The sequence below is a fragment of the Nycticebus coucang genome, chromosome 1, assembly GCF_027406575.1.
Source record: "Nycticebus coucang isolate mNycCou1 chromosome 1, mNycCou1.pri, whole genome shotgun sequence".
Lineage (NCBI taxonomy): Eukaryota > Metazoa > Chordata > Mammalia > Primates > Lorisidae > Nycticebus > Nycticebus coucang.
In genome coordinates, this window is record NC_069780.1 from 72,360,424 (window position 1) to 72,380,355 (window position 19,932).

A 19,932-nucleotide genomic window follows, 5' to 3' on the forward strand; every position below is an offset into this window, starting at 1 on the left:
AGAGGAGGCCCTTTACCACTCTACTGGAAAAGTCTATATGCTTTACTTTAAATAAAATATACTCTTTTTCCTCACTTTAAACTAACTTCACTTCCATTCTTCTACACTGGAGTCCCAACTGCCTTATTTTCCACACTCCCTATATATATATATATATATTTTTTTTTTTTTTTTTTTTTTTGAGACAGAGTCTCACTTTGTCGCCCTCAGTAGAGTGCATGGCGTCATAGCTCACAGCAACCTCAAACTCTTGGGCTTAAGTGATTCTCTTGCCTCAGCCTCCCAAGTAGCTGGGACTACAGGCATCCACCACAATGCCCGACTATTTTTTTGTTGTCATTGTTTAGCAGGCCCGGGCCAGTTCAAACCTGCCAGCCCTGATGTATATGGCTGGTGCCCTAAGCACTGAGCAACAGGCGCCAAGCTGCCTTTCAATATATATTATAAAAAATTAATTCTCTCTCACATTTACTTCAACAAAAACCTATATTTGGTTAGCCAATAATAGTATTTTAGAGAAATATTAAACTTCAAATCATCTCTTACCTTTACCTGCAGATCATTTTTCCCATAATCTGATATAAATCTGAAATAGTCTATTCATTTCACACAAGATGTGACCAAACTGGATTCTGCCAACTTCATTTCAGAAGTTTGATTTTCAAAGATTTAGGAAAAAATTGTATCTACTCTGAGGTTTACAAAAATGCTTGATAATCATGAAATTGCATAAACATTTAGAGAAATAGACCAACACTTTTAAGAAAACAAAGGAGATATCTCTAAATTCCACATTATCTTGCAACATTGATGCAAATAAATATACTTCAGAAGAATCTAATGCTATGTGTTAATGTCAAGAAATGAGTGAACTTTGAACTTCTGCCAAAAAGACATTTGAGAACAAAAAACGAAAAGAGTCTTTTACATCAATATGGCTTAGAAGGTAATCACATAAGAAAGAGAAAGATAAATGACATCTTTAAGCCAATTGACACCACTCTTAGATATACCAAAAAGATCCTTTCTCCAAATTCTTTCAAGGTTAATAGAAAGAAAACCACCATGGGCGACTAGTCCAAAATTCCTCTAACTCCTCTACCTCACTAATTATGTGGCAAATAGGCCAGGTGCAGCGGCTCACATCTGTAATCCTAGCACTCTAGGAACCGAGGCAGGTGGATTGCCTGAGCTCAGAAGCTTAAGACCAGCCTGAGCAAGAGCGAGATCCTGTCTCTAAAAAGTAAAGGCCAGGCCTGGTGTTTCATACCTGTAATCTTAGCACTCCGGGAGGCCGAAACGGGTGGGTTGCTTAAGCTCATGAGGTCGAGATCAGACTGAGCCAGAACAAGACCACGTCTATAAAAAGAGCCGGGAGTTGTGGCGGGTGCCTGAAGTCCCACCTACTCGGGAGGCTGAGGCAAGAGAACCACTTGAGCCCAAGCATGTGAGGTTGCTGTGAGCTATGATGCCATGACACTGTTCTGAGGGCAACAAAGTGAGACTCTGTCTCAAAATAAATAAATAAATATGTGGCAAATCAAAGTAAATAAATATGTGGCAAATAGAAATAACGAAACCTTTGGTTAAATCCAACTATTTGCCGATTCCTTTCTTACACCACCAAGCTAAATGTGACTGAGAAAAGACCTATAACCATGATGACTGGATTCACTTTAAATGCACATCCATGGATCTTAGCTGGGTCCTCAGGGCTGCCTGGCGATCCTACCACACTAAATTTAACACACTCTCCTTATCTTACACCTTCTCCTCTCTTCTCAAACATTCGTGTTCCCTACTCTATCATTACTCTCAGATGCTGACCTTTCTTCCTACTAAGAAAATACAGGCACCAGAAGAGCACTCCCAAGTCTACCCCTCTGCTCCTCACACCCTGCCTTCCCTCCTCTTGTTAGGAATGAATAGTCCAAGCTCCTGCTGAAACCCTTCCAGCCAATACCATTCTCCCTCATTTGATCAGATCCATTCCTTCAGCACTCTCTCTCTTCTAGCAATACTTTACTCTCTACTGTGCCATTCTCATCATGACAGAAACATACATCTCTGCATTTTCAAAAACCCTGACCTCACATCGACCTCTAAATAAAGCCTCATTTCTCTCTTCCCTTTTATCACAAAGAACCTGAAAACAGGCACCTATTTCTAAAACAGACCTCCTGTCTCTAATTCTTCTTTACCCATTTCTTCCTCATGCTCACTCCAAACAAGGTTTTGTCCCAGTGTGCCACCAAAACCATTCTGGTCAGGTTACCATGGTTAATTCTCAGAATTTAACTTATGTAAGCATAACTTCTCACAGCATAATTTTACACGGCTTATCAGAACCTCCTCCTTCAAACAATTTCTTCACATGGCTTCCAGGATACTTGGCTTCCTCAACACTGTGCTCTCCTGTTTTTCCCTCTCTCTCACTAATTCATTCTCTGTTGTCTTTCCTGGTTATTCCTCAGTACCTTGACTTGTCAATGTTGGAGGGACCCAGGGTTCCCTGAACCTGAATGGGGATCCTTGAGCTTCCCCGCTTTTATATTTATGTTCTCTTTCCAAGTAATTTCATCCAATTTGGGCTTTAAATACCATTGGCGGGGGGGAGGGAGGGTAAGCGAGAGTCTCACTCTGTTGCCACAGGCTAGAATGCTGTGGTACCACAGCTCACAGCAACCTCAGACTCTGGGGCTCAAGTAATCCTCTTGCCTCAGCCTCCTGAATAGCTGGGACTACAGGCGCCTGCCACAATGCCTGACTATTTTTAGAGACAGGGTCTCACTCTTGCTCAGGGTGCTCTGGAACTGCTGAGTTCAGGCAATCCAGAGTGCTAGGATTACAGGCATGAGCCACCACACCCAGCTTAAATACCATTTTCTCACTGATGATTCCTTACATTACATCTTTAGAACTGAACTACAACTGTAATCTCTAATTCTGAGTTGGCATTTGCACTTGGATACATAATGGGCATCTTAACACACTAAAAAAAAAACAAAAAACTCCTGATCTTTGCCCATTCCACTGATACTGCAAGTGTTCACCAACATCCAGTTTCTCTCTCCTCCAGGCCACATGAATGGCCATATGACTTATTCTGGCCAACTGAATATGAGCACAAGTACCATTTATCACTGCTAACCTGGGCAGTGAAAATCCCATTTGTGGTTCTCCAGTCTTTCTCTCTTGCTGTGGCAACTGTAAATGCTCTGTGTTCTATCCAGATGGTGTACCCACAAGATGGTGGAGTCTCAATCAAGTAGGGTTCCTTGGGATTGCCAAAGATCTTCCCAAGACCCACATGGGACATGTAGCAAGTGAGAAATTTTCAGGATGCGGGCATATCCCCCCAGGCTAATAGTCCCTGAACATGCTTTCACAAAGTCCTCTTCTCTATATCAGCAACTTCATGTTTTCAGCTGCTCATTTAAAAACCTTGGAGGCATTCTGGCCCTTCTTTTTCTCTCACACTCCACGTCCAATTATCAGCACACCCTATACTTTGAAAATTCACCTAGAATCCAATCACTGTTACTGCCTCCACTACTACACTGCTTCAAAAGACACTGATAAGAAAATGACAAGTTACAAACTAGTAGAAAATATTTACAAAGCATATTATCTAATAAAGGATTTATATCCAAAATATGTAACACTCTCAATGCTCATCAATAAGCAAACAAACCACCTAATTTTTAAAAATGAGCAAAAGACTTAATAGACATTTCATCAGTGAAGACATACGGAAAGCAAATAAGTGCATGAAAAGATGCTCAACATTATTAGTCACAGGGAAATGCAAATTAAGTTAAAACCACAATGAGACAGCACTACATGCAAATTAGAATGGCAAAAATTAAAAAGACTAACAATAAAGGACAAAGTGTTAATTAGGAAGTCGAGCACTGGAGCTCTCATTCACTGCTAGTTGGAATATTAAATTGTGTAACTACTTTGGGAAACAGTTTGGCAATTTCTTTAAAAGTTTTAAACATACATATGTGGCAAAACAAGAGTGCTTGGATATTGATAGAAACTGTCCGTATCAGAAGCTACTTATAGGAGATCTATCATTACTTATAGATAATTCTTGTTTTGTTGAGAGGTACTAAAATCTATATCTATGAAATGATACAGCCGTTCCACTCCTAGGCATTGACAAGGAAATGAGAACATATGTCCACTTAGAGATTTGTACATAGATATTCACAGTCAAAAACTAGAAACTGCCCAAATGATGTCCATTAACAGGTGAATGGATACAAAATTTGTGGTGTAGTGTATATCCACACAACATACACTACTCAGCAATAAAAAGGACTGAACTATTGATAAACACAAGCTAGATGGATCTCAAAATAATTATGCTGAATAAAAGAAGCTAGACAAGACCAAAAAAAAAAAAAAAGAGACAGAGAGAAAGAGAGAAAAGAATATACACCATATGACTCCATTATATAAAACTTTACAAAATGCAAACTGATGTATAGTGACAAAAAGCAGGTCAGTCAGAGCCTGGAGAAAGAGAGGGCTAAGAAGAGCAGAAGGATGAGATGTCAAAGGGACCCAGGAAACTTGTGAGGGTGACAGTGATACAGTTGGGATATTTGTCCCCTGGTAACCTCATGTTGAAATATGATCCCCAGTGTTGGAGCTGGGGCCTGGCAGATGGTATTTGGGTCATAGAAGATCCCTCCTGAAAGGCGTGGTGTCATCCTTTTGGTAACCAGTTCTCACTCTATTCATTCCCCTGAGATGAGAACGCTGAAAAGCCTGCACTCTCCTTCTCTCTCCCTTGCCTCCTCCTCTGTCTCTTGCGTCCTCTCTTGCCATATGATACTCCTGATCCCCTTTGCCCTCTGCCATGATTGGAAGCTTCCTGGAGGTCCCGACCAGAAACAGATTCTGGCACCAAGCTTTTTGTACAGCCTGCAGAACTGTAAGACAAATAAACTTCTTTCTCCTTTTTTTTTTTTTTGAGACAGAGTCTCACTATGTCACCCTCGATAGAGAGTCATGGCGTCACAGTTCACAGCAACCTCAAACTCTTGGGCTTAAGCAATTCTCTTGCGTCAGCCTCCCAAGTAGCTGAGACTACAGGTGCCTGCCACAACGCCCGGCTATTTCTTTTTGTTGCAGTTGTTTAGTTGTCCGGGGCTGAGTTTGAACTGCCCACCCTTGGTGTATGTGGCTGGCACCATAACCACTGTGCCTTGAGCGCCGAGCCATAAACCTCTTTCTTTTTAAATTACTCAGAAAGGTAGACAGATACGTTCACTATCTTGATTGTGGTGATGATTTCACCAGGGTACACATATGTCAAAATATTAAACTACAGATTCATACACTTTACTATATGTCAATGATATTTCAACAAACCTGTTTTAGAAAAAACACAGCAGGTATTCAGGAAATATTTTTGGAAAGCATCAAGTGGATGAAAATGAAAATAAATGTTAAGAACACATAATCCTAAGCATGAACTGAATTGGGAACCCATTATGCCTTCCCTCATTCAACAATATCTTTTCTGAATGAGACAATATAGAATGGAAAGAAGGAATAAGCTATCATAAAAGATAGGTCCTTCATATGAAGAGAAAGAATCACCTATAAAAAGCTTCTGAAATGGACAATTGCTACCTAGATAAACAAATGCAATTCTTTTGCCAGTCCCCTCAAAGTTGGGTAATTTCTTTGGACTCATCTTAGAAATCTGGCCTAATTTCTCCTTTTTATGTGATTTTCACTTGCCATTAAACACATCAAGTCTCCTTAGTTTGTTAAAAAAAATTTTAGAAATTAAGGATTCGCCAATAGCATGTGTCCTCAGTCTATGCGTCTTGAATGAAAAGTCTCTTTCCTGGGACTCCTATGTCCTTTGTCTTCCAATTTCCCACTGAGGTAGAAAAATTCACCATCTCTATTTCTTTCATCTCCCATACTCTTCTCTTTGAAATCCTCAATTCCTGGCTCGGCGTCTGTAACACAGTGGTTATGGCTCCAGCCACATACACCGAGGGTGGCAGATTTGAAACCAACCCTAGGCTAGCTAAACAACAATGACAACTGCAACAAAAAATAGCCAGGCACAGGGGTGGGCATCTGTAGTCCCAGCTACTTGGGAGGCTGAGGTAAGAGAATCACTTAAGCCCTAGAGTTTGAGGTTGCTGTGAGTTGTGATGCCACAGCACTCTACTGAGGGCGACATAGTGAGACTCTGTCTCAACAACAAAAAAAAATCCTTAATTCCTCTCATCATGATCAATTTTAGCATCATCCTAATAATATGAATACACCTGCTTCTTTCATAAGCTGCTATAGTCATGAGTCTCCTGCAACATGACTCCTTCATGTTCAAAACCTAAGTTTTGAACAAAATAAACGTTCAGCATAAGCTTATGCCTAAGCAAAGTTAGCCCCCAGGACTTACCTCATTTCCACCAACTGCCTTGGTTAAAATCACTGCCGAAGACACAGGAGGAGGCATGCAACCTACTGTCTGTAAACTGAAAAATAAAAGAAAATCCAATTATAAATATTTTCAATTACAAACAGATTTCTTTTTTTTTTTTTTGTAGAGACAGAGTCTCACTTTATGGCTCTCGGTAGAGTGCCGTGGTCTCACACAGCTCACAGCAACCTCCAACTCCTGGGCTTAAACGATTCTCTTGCCTCAGCCTCCCGAATAGCTGGGACTACAGGCGCCCGCCAGAACACCCGGCTATTTTTTGGTTGCAGTTTGGCCGGGGCCGGGTTTGAACCCACCACCCTCGGTATATGGGGCCGGCGCCTTACCGACTGAGCCACAGGCGCCACCCACAAACAGATTTCTTAAGTATTCTAAAGTAGCAGAGCTGAGCAAATGAAAATAAGAGAATGTTTACTGATACACATGTCCTGTTGGATTTAGACAATTGTACGTGAGTCAGCAGGCTGCAAACATAGGAGTTCTAAGCTTTCATTCTGTTCCAGGCATGGGTGATTTTATTTTTTAAGTTATTTAAGGGGAGGAGACAAGATGGCTGACTGAAGCCATCTTTCCACAGAGGCTCCCGTCCAGTAGGAGAGTTAAAGGACAAAAATTCAGCAAGTAACCTGGTGGATTTGAGCTGCACTAAGAGAGAAGGTTGAAGAACGCATGTCGAGCCCGCTGAGGTGAGCTGCGACCACAAAGATACAAACAAAAGGTAAAAAATCCATCACCAAGCAGACGGGAGTACCCTCCCCAATGAGAACGGCTCAGAGTGCCCCAGAAACAATAGGGCAGAGTTCAAAGGTCCTCCCACTACACTCCACGGGAGAGACCCTCTAAAAACTGGACCTATCTCCCCCTACTAGGGTGCCACGGAGTCCTCCTGCCAGGCATAAAACTGTATAAACTGTATATAGTCTCTACCTGGAATTCTGAGCTCCCAGTGCTCCCCTTTACTCACACTGAGGTCTGGAGGCCAGTCCCGGTCGGCGGAGAGGGAACCGCACCTGAGTGGCAGTTCCCTGAGGCACAATGGGACAGCCATCTTTTGGTGACAATATGGCAAGGAATAAAACTGTGTAAAGCTGTGTGTGTTCTCTGCCCACAACCCCAGGCTCCCAGCGCTCCCCGCACTCCCCTCTGCTCTTGCTCCAAGGTCTGGAGGCCTGTCCCCCAGGGGTCCAGACTCTTGGGCGATTGCTCGAGGGGTGTAGACAGTTCTGGGCTGCAGCCAGTCAGTGCAGACTCTGGGGTACAGGAGCGGAGAGAGGACGGTTGGCCAGAAGGGAGCTACACCAGAGCAGTGGTTGCCTGAGCCATAAAACAGCAGCCCTCTTTTGCTAGCAATACGGCTTACAACCGAATATTCTGAAGCCACACCCCCTGTCTCCCTGGGCAACCAGAGACTCTGAGTATAGGATTTGCCTGAGGCTACTCCAACTTGTAAAGCAGGGAAACCCCCAAGGCAGGGCTGACCCAGAGGTCCACTTTACTAAACCTAAGACGCACCTGGCCCTCAGGGGATCGTCAGCCTATAGACAATACAAGAGCAAAGACAAGCTGATTTGGAACTCAATTCAGTTTCTCTTCTGCAGGGGAACTGCAGAGTTGTTCTGTTCTGTTCTGTCAGTAACATTAATCAGGGGCGAGACTGGACCTGAGTGAAAACCCCCCAACCTTCATCAAGCACCCGAGGTTGTCAGGCCTCACCTCCTCCTCCTAGAGAGAGGCAGAGCACAGCGGCCTGGCAGACTTCCTTGTGATTCAGGCAGCTGCAAACTCCTGGAGTACCAATTCACTACAGGCAACTGGGTCAGCCAACTGCAGGGCTATCAGTGACTGGGTTTAACAGCGATGCAAGGTGGGGAAGGAGGCAGCAACCTTCCCAGACTGATCTATTGGCTGGGTGGCTCCTCCTGACTCCACACAGCACTGGAGCAAGCCACACCAGAGTAGTCACCAGACCCCTGTGATCCAGTTCCCAGAGACCTCTTAAACTCTCTCACCTGAGACAGGTGCAGACTGAGACAATTGATTTGGATTTTTTGAACTGAACCAATCGCCTGAAGACAAATAAGGTGGTGCCCTGGGTGCACGGTGGTAGGAAGGTTTGATTTTTCGTTTCCAATTGTTTGCCGGTGGGGGGTGGGGTGACTTAATTGCTGATATTTCTCCACAGCTGAGACTTCAATCCAGAGTATCTGATTCACTAGGGTGGAACAGAAACCAGCTGAAAACAAGCTCTAGGGGAAAAAATCAGAGGGAGTAAAACAACCATGGGGCGGAATCAGCGGAAAAACTCTGGTAACATGAATAACCAGAATAGATCAACACCCCCCCCAAGGAAAGATACGGCAGATGCAATTGAAGATCCCATTCATAAACAACTGGCTGAGATGTCAGAAATCGAATTCAGAATTTGGATTGCAGACAAGATTAACAAAGTGGAATTAGGAATTTGAGGAGAAATTCAAAAGTTGTCTCAAGAATTTAATGAATTTAAGGACAAAACCACCAAAGACTTAGACACACTGAAGCAAGAATTTGCAGCCCTCAAAGATATGAAAAATACAGTAGAATCCCTAAGCAACAGAATGGAGCAAGCAGAAGAAAGGATTTCTGACATCGAAGATAAAGACTTTGAATGCTCCCAAACTCTCAAAGAGGAAGAGAAATGGAGAGCAAAAATGGATCATTCTCTCAGAGAGCTCTGGGATAATTCGAAGAAGGCAAATATCCGAATCATAGGAGTTCCAGAAACAGATGAAGTGGCCTCGCTGCACACAGAGGCCCTTCTGCATGAAATTATGAAAGAGAATTTTCCAGACATGCCTAGAGATTCTGAAATTCAGATAGCGGACAGCTTCAGAACCCCAGCACGACTCAACTCCAATAAGACATCCCCCAGGCATATCATAATTAACTTCACTAAATTTAATATGAAAGAGAAAATCCTCAAAGCTGCCAGGAGAAAGAAAACCATTACCTTCAAAGGGAAGAATATTAGAATGACTGCAGATCTCTCTGCTGAAACTTTTCAAGCCAGAAGAGGGTGGTCACCGACTTTTAATCTCCTAAAGCAAAATAACTTTCAACACAGGATCTTGTATCCAGCTAAACTGAGTTTCATTTATAATGGAGAAATTAAATCCTTTAATGACATTCATATGTTTTTGTTTGTTTGTTTGTTTGTTTGTTTTTGTAGAGACAGAGTCTCACTTTATGTCCCTTGGTAGAGTGCCATGGCCTCACACAGCTCACAGCAACCTCCAACTCCTGGGCTTAAGTGATTCTCTTGCCTCAGAGAAGAATCGACTATCTGGGATTCTTCGAGTAGCTGGGACTACAGGCGCCCGCCACAACGCCCAGCTATTAATGACATTCATATGTTGAAGAAATTTACCATAACCAAACCAGCTCTTCAGGATATTCTCAGACCTATCCTCCATAATGACCAACCCAATCCTATACCACAAAAGTAAACTCACTTAGAAACTTCGGATCAAACTCGAATTTCCACACTGGTGAAAGGATAAAAAATGCCCACTGGACTTTTGAAAAACTTGATACCCAAAACTTCACCAGACTTATCAATATTCTCCATTAATGTGAACGGCTTAAACTGTCCTCTAAACAGGCATAGGTAAGCTGACTGGATACAAAAACTCAGGCCAGATATCTGTTGCATACAAGAGTCACATCTTAACTTAAAAGACAAATACAGACTCAGGGTGAAAGGATGGTCATCCATATTTCAGGCAAATGGTAATCAGAAAAAAGCAGGTGTGGCAATTTTATTTGCAGATACAATAGGCTTTAAACCAACAAAAGTAAGGAAGGACAAGAATGGTCACTTCATATTTGTTAAGGGTAATACTCAATATGATGAGATCTTAATTATTAATATCTATGCACCCAACCAGAATGCACCTCAATTTATAAGAGAAACTCTAACAGACATGAGCAACTTGATTTCCTCCAGCTCCATAATAGTCGGAGATTTCAACACTCCCTTGGCAGTGTTGGATCGATCCTCCAACAAGAAGCTGAGCAAAGAAATCTTAGATTTAAACCTAACCATCCAACATTTGGATTTAGTAGACATCTACAGAACATTTCATCCCAACAAAACTGAATACACATACTTCTCATCAGCCCACAGAACTTACTCCAAAATCGATCACATCTTAGGTCACAAGTCTAACCTCAGTAAATTTAAAGGAATAGAAATTATTCCATGCATCTTCTCGGACCACCATGGAATAAAACTTGAGCTGAGTAACAACAGGAATCTGCATACTCATACAAAAATATGGAAGTTAAATAACTTTATGCTGAATGATAGCTGGGTCAGAGATGAGATTAAGAAAGAAATCGCTAACTTTTTGGAACAAAACAACAATGAAGACACAAACTATCAGAACCTCTGGGACACTGCAAAGGCAGTTCTAGGAGGGAAATTTATAGCACTGCAAGTCTTCCTCAAGAGAACGGAAAGAGAGGAAGTTAACAACTTAATGGGACATCTCAAGCAACTGGAAAAGGAAGAAAATTCCAACCCCAAATACAGTCAAAGAAAAGAAGTAACCAAAATTAGAGCAGAATTAAATGAAATTGAAAACAAAAGAATAATACAACAGATCAATAAATCAAAAAGCTGGTTTTTCAAAAAGGTTAATAAAACTTTGGCCAACATAATCAGGAAAAAAAGAGTAAAATCTCTAATCTCATCAATCAGAAACAACAAAGATGAAATAACAACAGACTCCTCAGAAATCCAAAAAATCCTTAATGAATATTACTAGAAACTGTATTCTCAGAAATATGAAAATCTGAAGGAAATTGACCAATACTTGGAAGCACGTCACCTTCCAAGACTTAGCCAGAATCAAGTGGAAATGTTGAACAGGCCCATATGAAGTTCGGAAATAGCATCAACCATACAAAAACTCCCTACAAAGAAAAGCCCGGGACCAGATGGTTTCACGTCTGAATTCTACCAAACTTTTAAAGAGGAATCAGTACCTATATTACTCAACCTGTTCCAAAAGGTAGAAAAAGAAGGAAGACTACCTAACACGTTCTATGAAGCAAACATCACCCTGATCCCCAAACCAGGAAAAGACCCAACAAGAAAAGAAAATTATAGACTGATATCACTAATGAATATAGATGCAAAAATATTCAACAAGATCCTAACAAACAGAATCCAGCAACACATCAAACAAATTATACATCATGACCAAGTCAGTTTTATCCCAGGGTCTCAAGGCTGATTCAATATACGTAAATCTATAAATGTAACCCAGCACATAAACAAATTAAAAAACAAAGACCATATGATTCCCTCAATCGATGCAGAAAAAGCTTTTGATAATATCCAGCATCCCTTCATGATCAGAACACTTAAGAAAATCGGTATAGTAGGGACATTTCTTAAACTGATAGAGACCATCTACAGCAAACCCACAGCCAATATCATATTGAATGGAGTTAAATTGGAATCATTTCCACTCAGATCAGGAACCAGACAAGGCTGCCCATTGTCTCCATTGCTTTTTAACATTGTAATGGAAGTTTCAGCCACCACAATTAGGGAAGAAAAGGCGATCAAGGGTATCCATACAGGGTCAGAAGAGATCAAACTTTCGCTCTTCACAGATGATATGATTGTATATCTGGAAAACACTAGGGACTCTTCTACAAAACTCTTAGAAGTGATCAAGGAATACAGCAGCGTCTCAGGTTACAAAATCAACATTCATAAATCGGTAGCCTTTATATATACCAACAACAGTCAAGTTGAAAAAACAGTTAAGGACTCTATCCCATTCACAGTAGTGCCAAAGAAGATGAAATATTTGGGAGTTTATCTAACAAAGGACGTGAAAGATCTCTATAAAGAGAACTATGAAACTCTAAGAAAAGAAATAGCTGAAAATATTAACAAATGGAAAAACATACCATGCTCATGGCTGAGAAGAATCAACATTGTTAAAATGTCCATACTACCCAAAGCAATATATAATTTCAATGCAATCCCTATTAAAGCTCCACTGTCATACTTTAAAGATCTTGAAAAAACAATACTTCATTTTATATGGAATTAGAAAAAACCTCGAATAGCCAAGACATTACTCAGAAATAAAAATAAAGCAGGAGGAATTACGCTACCAGACCTCAGACTATACTACAAATCAATAGTGATCAAAACAGCATGGTATTGGCACAAAACAGAGAAGTAGATGTCTGGAACAGAATATAGAACCAAGAGAGGAATCCAGCTACTTACCGTTATTTAATCTTTGACAAGCCAATTAAAAACATTAAGTGGGGAAAAGATTCCCTATTTAAAAAATGGTGCTGGGTGAACTGGCTGGCAACCTGTAGAAGACTGAAACTGGACCCACACTTTTCACCGTTAACTAAGATAGACTCTCACTGGATCAAAGATTTAAACTTAAGACATGAAACTATAAAGATACTAGAGGAGAGTGCAGGGAAAGCCCTTGAGGAAATCGGTCTGAGCGAGTATTTTATGAGGAGGACCCCCGGGCAATTGAAGCAGCTTCAAAAATACACTACTGGGACTTGATCAAACTAAAAAGCTTCTGCACAGCTAAGAACACAGTAAGTAAAGCAAGCAAACAGCCCTCAGAATGGGAGAAGATATTTGCAGGTTATGTCTCCGACAAAGGTTTAATAACCAGAATCCACAGAGAACTCAAACGCATTAGGAAGAATAGAACAAAGGATCCCATCGCAGGCTGGGCAAGGGATTTGAAGAGAAACTTCTCTGAAGAAGACAGGTGTGCAGCCTTCAGACATATGAAAAAATGCTCATCATCTTTAATCATCAGAGAAATGCAAATCAAAACTACTTTGAGATACCATCTAACTCCAGTGAGACTAGCCTATATCACAAAATCCCAAGACCAGAGATGTTGGCACGGATGTGGAGAAAAGGGAACATTTTTGCACTGCTGGTGGGAATGCAAATTAATACATTCCTTTTGGAAAGAGATATGGAGAACACTTAGAGATCTAAAAATAGATCTGCCATTCAATCCTGTAATACCTCTACTGGGCATATACCCAGAAGACCAAAAATCACATCATAACGAAGATATTTGTACACAGAATGTTTATTGCAGCCCAATTCATAATTGCTAAGTCATGGAAGAAGCCCAAGTGCCCATCAATCCATGAATGGATTAATAAATTGTAGTATATGTACACCATGGAATATTATGCAGCCTTAAAGAAAGATGGAGACTTTACCTCTTTCATGTTTACATGGATGGAGCTGGAACATATTCTTCTTAGTAAAGTATCTCAAGGATGGAAGAAAAAGTACCCAATGTACTCAGCCCTACTATGAAACTAATTTAGGGTTTTCACATGAAAGCTATCTAAGAATAGGGGGAAGGGGAAAGGGAGGGGAGAGAGGGAGGAGGTGGGTAGAGGGAAGGGGATTGGTGGGATTACACCAGCGGTGCATCTTACAAGGGTATATGTGAAACTTGCTAAACGGTCTGTGAAGCTAGTGAATGATGCCCCATGAATATATCAATGTACACAGCTATGATTTAATAAAAAAATTAAAAAATTAAAAAGTTATTTGAGCTCTTATTACATAATTAAAACAGTCAAATTATAATGAGTATAGTCATTGAAAGATAACCAAAATGGTTAACCATTGGCAAGTGTATATAAGCTTAGGTTATTTTCAGGTAAATTAAAATTCTTTTCCTGCCGGTGTGAAAGCTCACACTTATAGTCCTGGCACTCTAGGAGGCCAAGGCAGGAGGATCCCTTGGCCCAAGAGTTCGAGACCAGCCTGAGCATGAGTCAGACCCTGTTGCTAATAAAAAATAGAAAAATTAGCCAAGTGCTGTGGCAGGTGCTTATAGTCCCAGCTACCTGGGAGGCTGAGGCAGAAGGATTGTTTAAACCAGAAGTCTGAGGTTGCTGTGAGCCAGGCTGATACCACAGCACTCCAGGAGTGAGACTCTGACTCAAAAAATAATAATAGGGCAGCACCTGTAGCTCAGTGGGTAGGGCACCGGTCACATATACTGAGGTTGGTGGGTTCCAACCCAGCCCTGGCCAAACTGCAACAAAAAACTCTTAAAATAGAATAAAATAAAATAATAATAAAATCTTTTCCTTCCACTTTTTGTATAAGTCAGTCTTTTGGTAAAATTTAAGCTTTAAAACCACTCCAAAGTTCAAAAATATATAACAAAACCCACCCTACATTTTTATTTCTTTTATCATCATTATTATTATTATTAAATCATAGTTGTGTACATTAATGAGATCATGGGGCACCATACACTGGTTTTATAAACAGTTTGACACATTTTCATCACACTGGTTAACATAGCCTTCCTGGCATTTTCTTAGTTATTGGGTTAAGACATTTAGATTCTACATTTACTAAGTTTCACATGTACCCTTGTAAGATGCACTGCAGGTGTAATTCCACCAATCACCCTCCCTCTGCCCATCCTCCCCCCTTCCTCTCCCCCCTCTCCTCCTTCCCCATATTCTTAGGTTATAACTGGGTTATAGCTTTCATGTGAAAACCCTAAATTAGTTTCATAGTAGGGCTGAGTACATTGGGTACTTTTTCTTCCATTCTTGAGATACTTTACTAAGAAGAATATGTTCCAGCTCCATCATGTAAACATGAAAGAGATAAAGTGTCCATTTTTCTTTAAGGCTGCATAATATTCCATGGTGTACATATACCACAATTTATTAATCCATTCATGGATTGATGGGCACGTGGGCTTTCAAAACTCTCATTTCATAAAAGACATTTTCATGTTGTAATACTGCATATCACAGAAATAGGCATGACACAATCAGATATTTCTTGCATTCAGACTGTGTAGTAAATTCTAGTATCCAATTTCGTTGGTATTAAATTAGGTATGTATTCCCAAAATCACACATCTATTCTCTCAGATAGATTATTGTATGTTTAAGATAGAAAATAAATTATCTTATTTCTATCTTATTTTTAAAATAGACAATAAATTGCATGGCAAGCAAATGAAATAAATTATGAGTAGTAAATGTAAGTACTAAAAATAAAAAAAGTTAAAATTCATATAGAATATACCTTCCAGGAGATCAAATAACTGGCCTAAGTGAAAAGTTCACACAGGGCATAGAGGCCAGAGAGCATCTGACTTAGATTTTGAGTGATTAAGATTACGGATTAAGTTGACCCTTGCACAGCGCAGATTTGAACTGTGAGGATGCACTGACAGGTGGATTTTCTTCCACTTCTGCCACCCCTGAGAGAGCAAAACTAGCCCGTCCTTTTCCTCCTTCCTCCTTGGCCTATACAACATGAAGGTGATAAGAATGAAGACCCATAAAATAAATGATCCACTTTCACTTAATGAAAAGTAAAATTATTTTCTCTTCCTATGCTTTTTTTTTTTTTTTGAGACAGAGCCTCAGGCTGTTACCCTGGGTAGAGTGCTGTGGCATCACAGCTCACAGCAACCTCCAACTCCTGGGCTTAAGCAATTCTCTTGACTCAGCCTCCCAAATAGCTGGGACTATAGGAGCCTGCCACAATGCCCAGCTATTTTTTGGTTATAGTTGTCATTGCTGTTTGGCAGGCCCGAGCTGGATTCAAACCTGCCAGCTCTGGTGTAGTGGCTGGTGCCTTAGTGGCTTGAACTACAGGCACCGAGCCTCATATGCTTTTCATAATAATGTTTTCTTTTGTCTAGCTTTCTTTAAGAATACAGTATACAATGCATATAACACACAAAATACACATACATTAACTGTTTATGTTATATGTGATATTATTATATATTAATGATAATAATAGGGTTATAGGTAAGGCTTCTGGTCACAAGGAAGCTATTTTTTTCTTTTTAACAAGTCTGTTTATTGAAAGGATCTGAAAATAGTAGTAAGGCTTTCAACATTTAACAAATTTTAAGATATTAACAACATGAAACATTAAGATTCACTTCAAAAATCTAGAATTGTCTAGATCATTCCAATCTCATACTGCTTTAGGACAAAATTTAGCATTTGCTTTTTTGTTTAGATAAGGGACTGAAATTCCAAATACCACTGTCTCTGGGCCTAAAACTGAGGTACTGGAGCCCCTTCCCCTCAGCCTGTGGGTGGCAGGTGGAGGTCCTGCTGGCACTCAGAGTCATGGGCAGACTCAGGACCCGGGGGGCCCCTCTGCCACTTCAGTGTTGCCCAGAATCATACTCAGCGTCTTCAGACACTCAACTTCATCGATGCCGAGGGCATGACCTGCACCTCATGAAAGGGTCCTCATTCTCCTGTTCTCACCACTGAATGACGAGAGGGGTGATTTCTTGGGCAAACCTCTAAGAGCAGCTACCCAAAAACAGCCTCCTGCCTTTGGGACTCCTGCCGGAAAGCGCCCAGGGTGCTGCTCCCATGTGCAGACCACACCCCAGGTACCACACCACGCGTTCAAGAGACTCCTGGTTCTCTGCAGGGGGCTCATAGGAGTACCCTCACTGTTTTGTCTCAAAATTCTCATCACAATTGTCCGGCTCAAACACGGCTCTCTCCTGGACCATCAGGGCTGCGAGAGGCTGGACAGTGCCAGGCAGGACACAGTGTAAACATCAGCAGGGTCTTAACAAAAGTGTGTACAAGAAAATATGTACATAAGCACTTCAGAAAGTTTATAAGAATCTCTAAAAAGTATATGTAGGATTTAAAACATCTTCCTGGGAGCCGAAGCTGCATGAGGAATGTGTGTCAGCCCAGAATGCTTGACAGCCCTCCGGGAACACTGGGCCACACACAGCAGCTCTGGGAGGGGACCAGAGGCCTCTGGCTCAGCGCTGGGGAGTCCAGCAAGACTTGGTGCTGACCTGAGCAGGGAGGGCAGGGGCGCACCCAGCACTTTCCAGAAACCAGGGCAAAGCAGCCTGCCTCGCAGTTGGCACCCAGACCCCTCTGGGCTGTGGCTTGCCTAAGCTCCTCCCCAGAAGAGCTTCAGGAAGTGCAGGCCCAAGGGCAGAAGCATCATAGATGAAGAAGATTCTTGGTGGAGACATTTCTTTTCAACATCAAAGGACAGATGAAGTCTTCCTGACCTTCTGATTCAGTAGACTGACTTGTGGAATCACGGGGTGGTTGGGGGTGGGTGAGGGTGGGTCACAGGCAACCAGCACCAAGACCAGCAGGGGGCCTTGTGCAGACAGTCCTCAGCCCAGTTCTCACTTTGCTCCATTAGAAATGTAAAAAAGACGTCAGATTTAAAACATTAAAAGAAAAACAGCTGATCTGGTCAACAAATGCAGACGCAGGCTTTTCCGACGACAGAGGCGGCTCGTGACCGATGGCGAGAGACAGACGTGTTCACACACGCACACATACAGGTTGGTCTGTGCCCGGAGAGCGCACGGGAAAGCAGGAAGGAGAATGCAGACCCAGGAGGGTTCGGGGCTCCGGCCGGTGTGCCCGCACAGGAGCTCAGCCTAGCTCACACACCCACCCTTGCCCTCCCCCTCCTCGGGGAAGTGGGCCTGCTTCTTGCGCACATTCCAGTGCAGGCCCTGCACCAGGCTCTCAGACCAGTCGCTCATGGGGTCTCGCTCGCAGATGGAGGGCAGCGGGTAGCAAGAGGTAGTGATGCTGATGCTGTCTCCATGGCGGATCTCCTGTCTCTTCCGGCCGTCAAAGGACACCCACGCTGTGTTCCGTGCTTCTGGTGACAGCATGATCTTCAGCTCGACCCCTGCGGGGACCACGCTGGGCTAGAAGGACAGCTAGTGGGGGCAGATGGGTGTCATCATGATGGCTGGCAAGTTGGGGTGGATCATGGAGGCCCCAGCCATGGCTGGTATGCCGTGCTGCCCGTCAGGGTGGACATGATCACTCCGTCGCCCTGCACTGTGGTGATATGGTGTCCGTCCAGGTAGACGTCCATGTTGGACAGGTATGAGGAGGGGCCTCTGTCGATCACCACCTCCTTCAGGTACTGCATGGCCTGCTGCCCGGCCTCTGCATCCAGGCCTGCAGTGGGTGTGCTGTTCTCACTGAGCCTGTTGTGGATGGACACCTTCCTGGCCCTGGGCTCCTTCACCACCCTTACCTTCAGCCAACTCCGAAGGACAACAGCTGCATTCCCCTCTATCACCTGGGTAACTTGAGACTGAAAGTCCTCAAAGTCGAAAGGTGTCAGGAAGCCCAGGGAGCCGAGGGGGAAGGCCATGACTGGAGGCACACTGCCCTGGAACAGAGAGGATGCATACAGCAGGGTCCCATCCCCTTCCAGCCAGATGATGAGGTCTATCTGATTGGAAATGTCATCATAATCTTCTCAGAAAGTGCAGAATTTCTTCTTCACTGCCCCAAAGTTTTCATCACTCACAATGGCAGGGTCTTCCAGCACCTTCTTTTCCACATACACAACCATGTTGCTCTCCTCCATGACGTATGTGCAGAGCTCCTTGAACAGCTGCAGCAGGCTGGCATCGCGGACCTTCTTGACCACCAGAACACTCTTTGGAGATTTGCTCCACGCCAGCTGCTGGCTTGCAGGGTCCTAAATGTGCATGATGGTCTGAGGGTTCTGCAGTACACAGGCCTTTGGTCCAAAGGTGGTCACTGGGCAAGGCCCATGCAGAGAGCATGTCCTCCTGAACTCGTTGGTGCTCCCCGGCTTGGGAGAGGCACATTGCGGGACTTGGCCCTGCCCCGGATGGGGTGGCCGTAGCTCCAGGCCTCCTCGCCATGGCACACAGAACAGCAGTATGTGGCCGAATCTGGACACAGCTCCTTGTTCACAGGCATTTTTTCTTGTTCCATTTCCATAGTCAATAAATGAGAACTTCAGTCAGAAAAAACACTGATGCCATTAGCTGCGGGCGCTTGCGGGGCGTCTACACACCGGACCAACCTTGCAGGCCCCGCTACTGGCCGTCGCTACCTGGCCCTCCGTGCCCTGGCCACCCGGACCAGCGCCGGTGCCGCTGAGCAGCAATGCACCACGGTGGCCCAGTGCCCACAAGGAAGCTATTAGTAGTTAAGTTTTGGGGAAATCAAAATTATATTTGAATTTTCAACTGTACTAGGGACCAGCTCCCCTAAACCCAGAGCTGTTGAAGGGTCAATTGTACTTATATTCATTTTTCTAAGAACATACTGTCTAATCTTAATGCAATGAATTTACATTCTCTCTGAAATAAGAAAAAATGTTTTAATTTATTTTGACTGAAGCATAATAAAATATGTTTTATGGAATTTCCATTTCAATTCCATTCAGTATAACATAGTCTTCTTTTAAGGTCTATTTTCCCAAGTAACACTCAAAGTAGTCTGTCCTATTATGAATTCCTAATCTCTGAGCCTTCCTTATGGTCCACTATTATCATCCCTGATACTTATTAAACATTTACCAATTGTAATAGTAT

The 19,932-nt window shown here is 42.6% G+C and overlaps 1 protein-coding gene and 1 pseudogene across 4 annotated transcripts in view; both read right to left on the reverse strand.

Moving 5' to 3' along the window:
* The window catches only part of SLC10A7 (solute carrier family 10 member 7), a 333,888-nt gene that overhangs the window by 290,139 nt on the left and 23,817 nt on the right, over nt 1-19,932 (reverse strand). For 3 of the 4 annotated variants that reach the window (XM_053582250.1, XM_053582258.1, XM_053582265.1), the window contains exon 4: nt 6,443-6,518. In XM_053582250.1, coding sequence (XP_053438225.1) covers nt 6,443-6,518 — 76 coding nt within the window. Of the gene's footprint in view, nt 1-6,442; nt 6,519-8,557; nt 8,694-19,932 lie in introns of those variants that run through there. The other variant, XM_053582271.1, reaches the window with a different exon arrangement.
* LOC128587747 (NAD kinase-like) lies at nt 17,995-19,452 on the reverse strand (annotated as a pseudogene).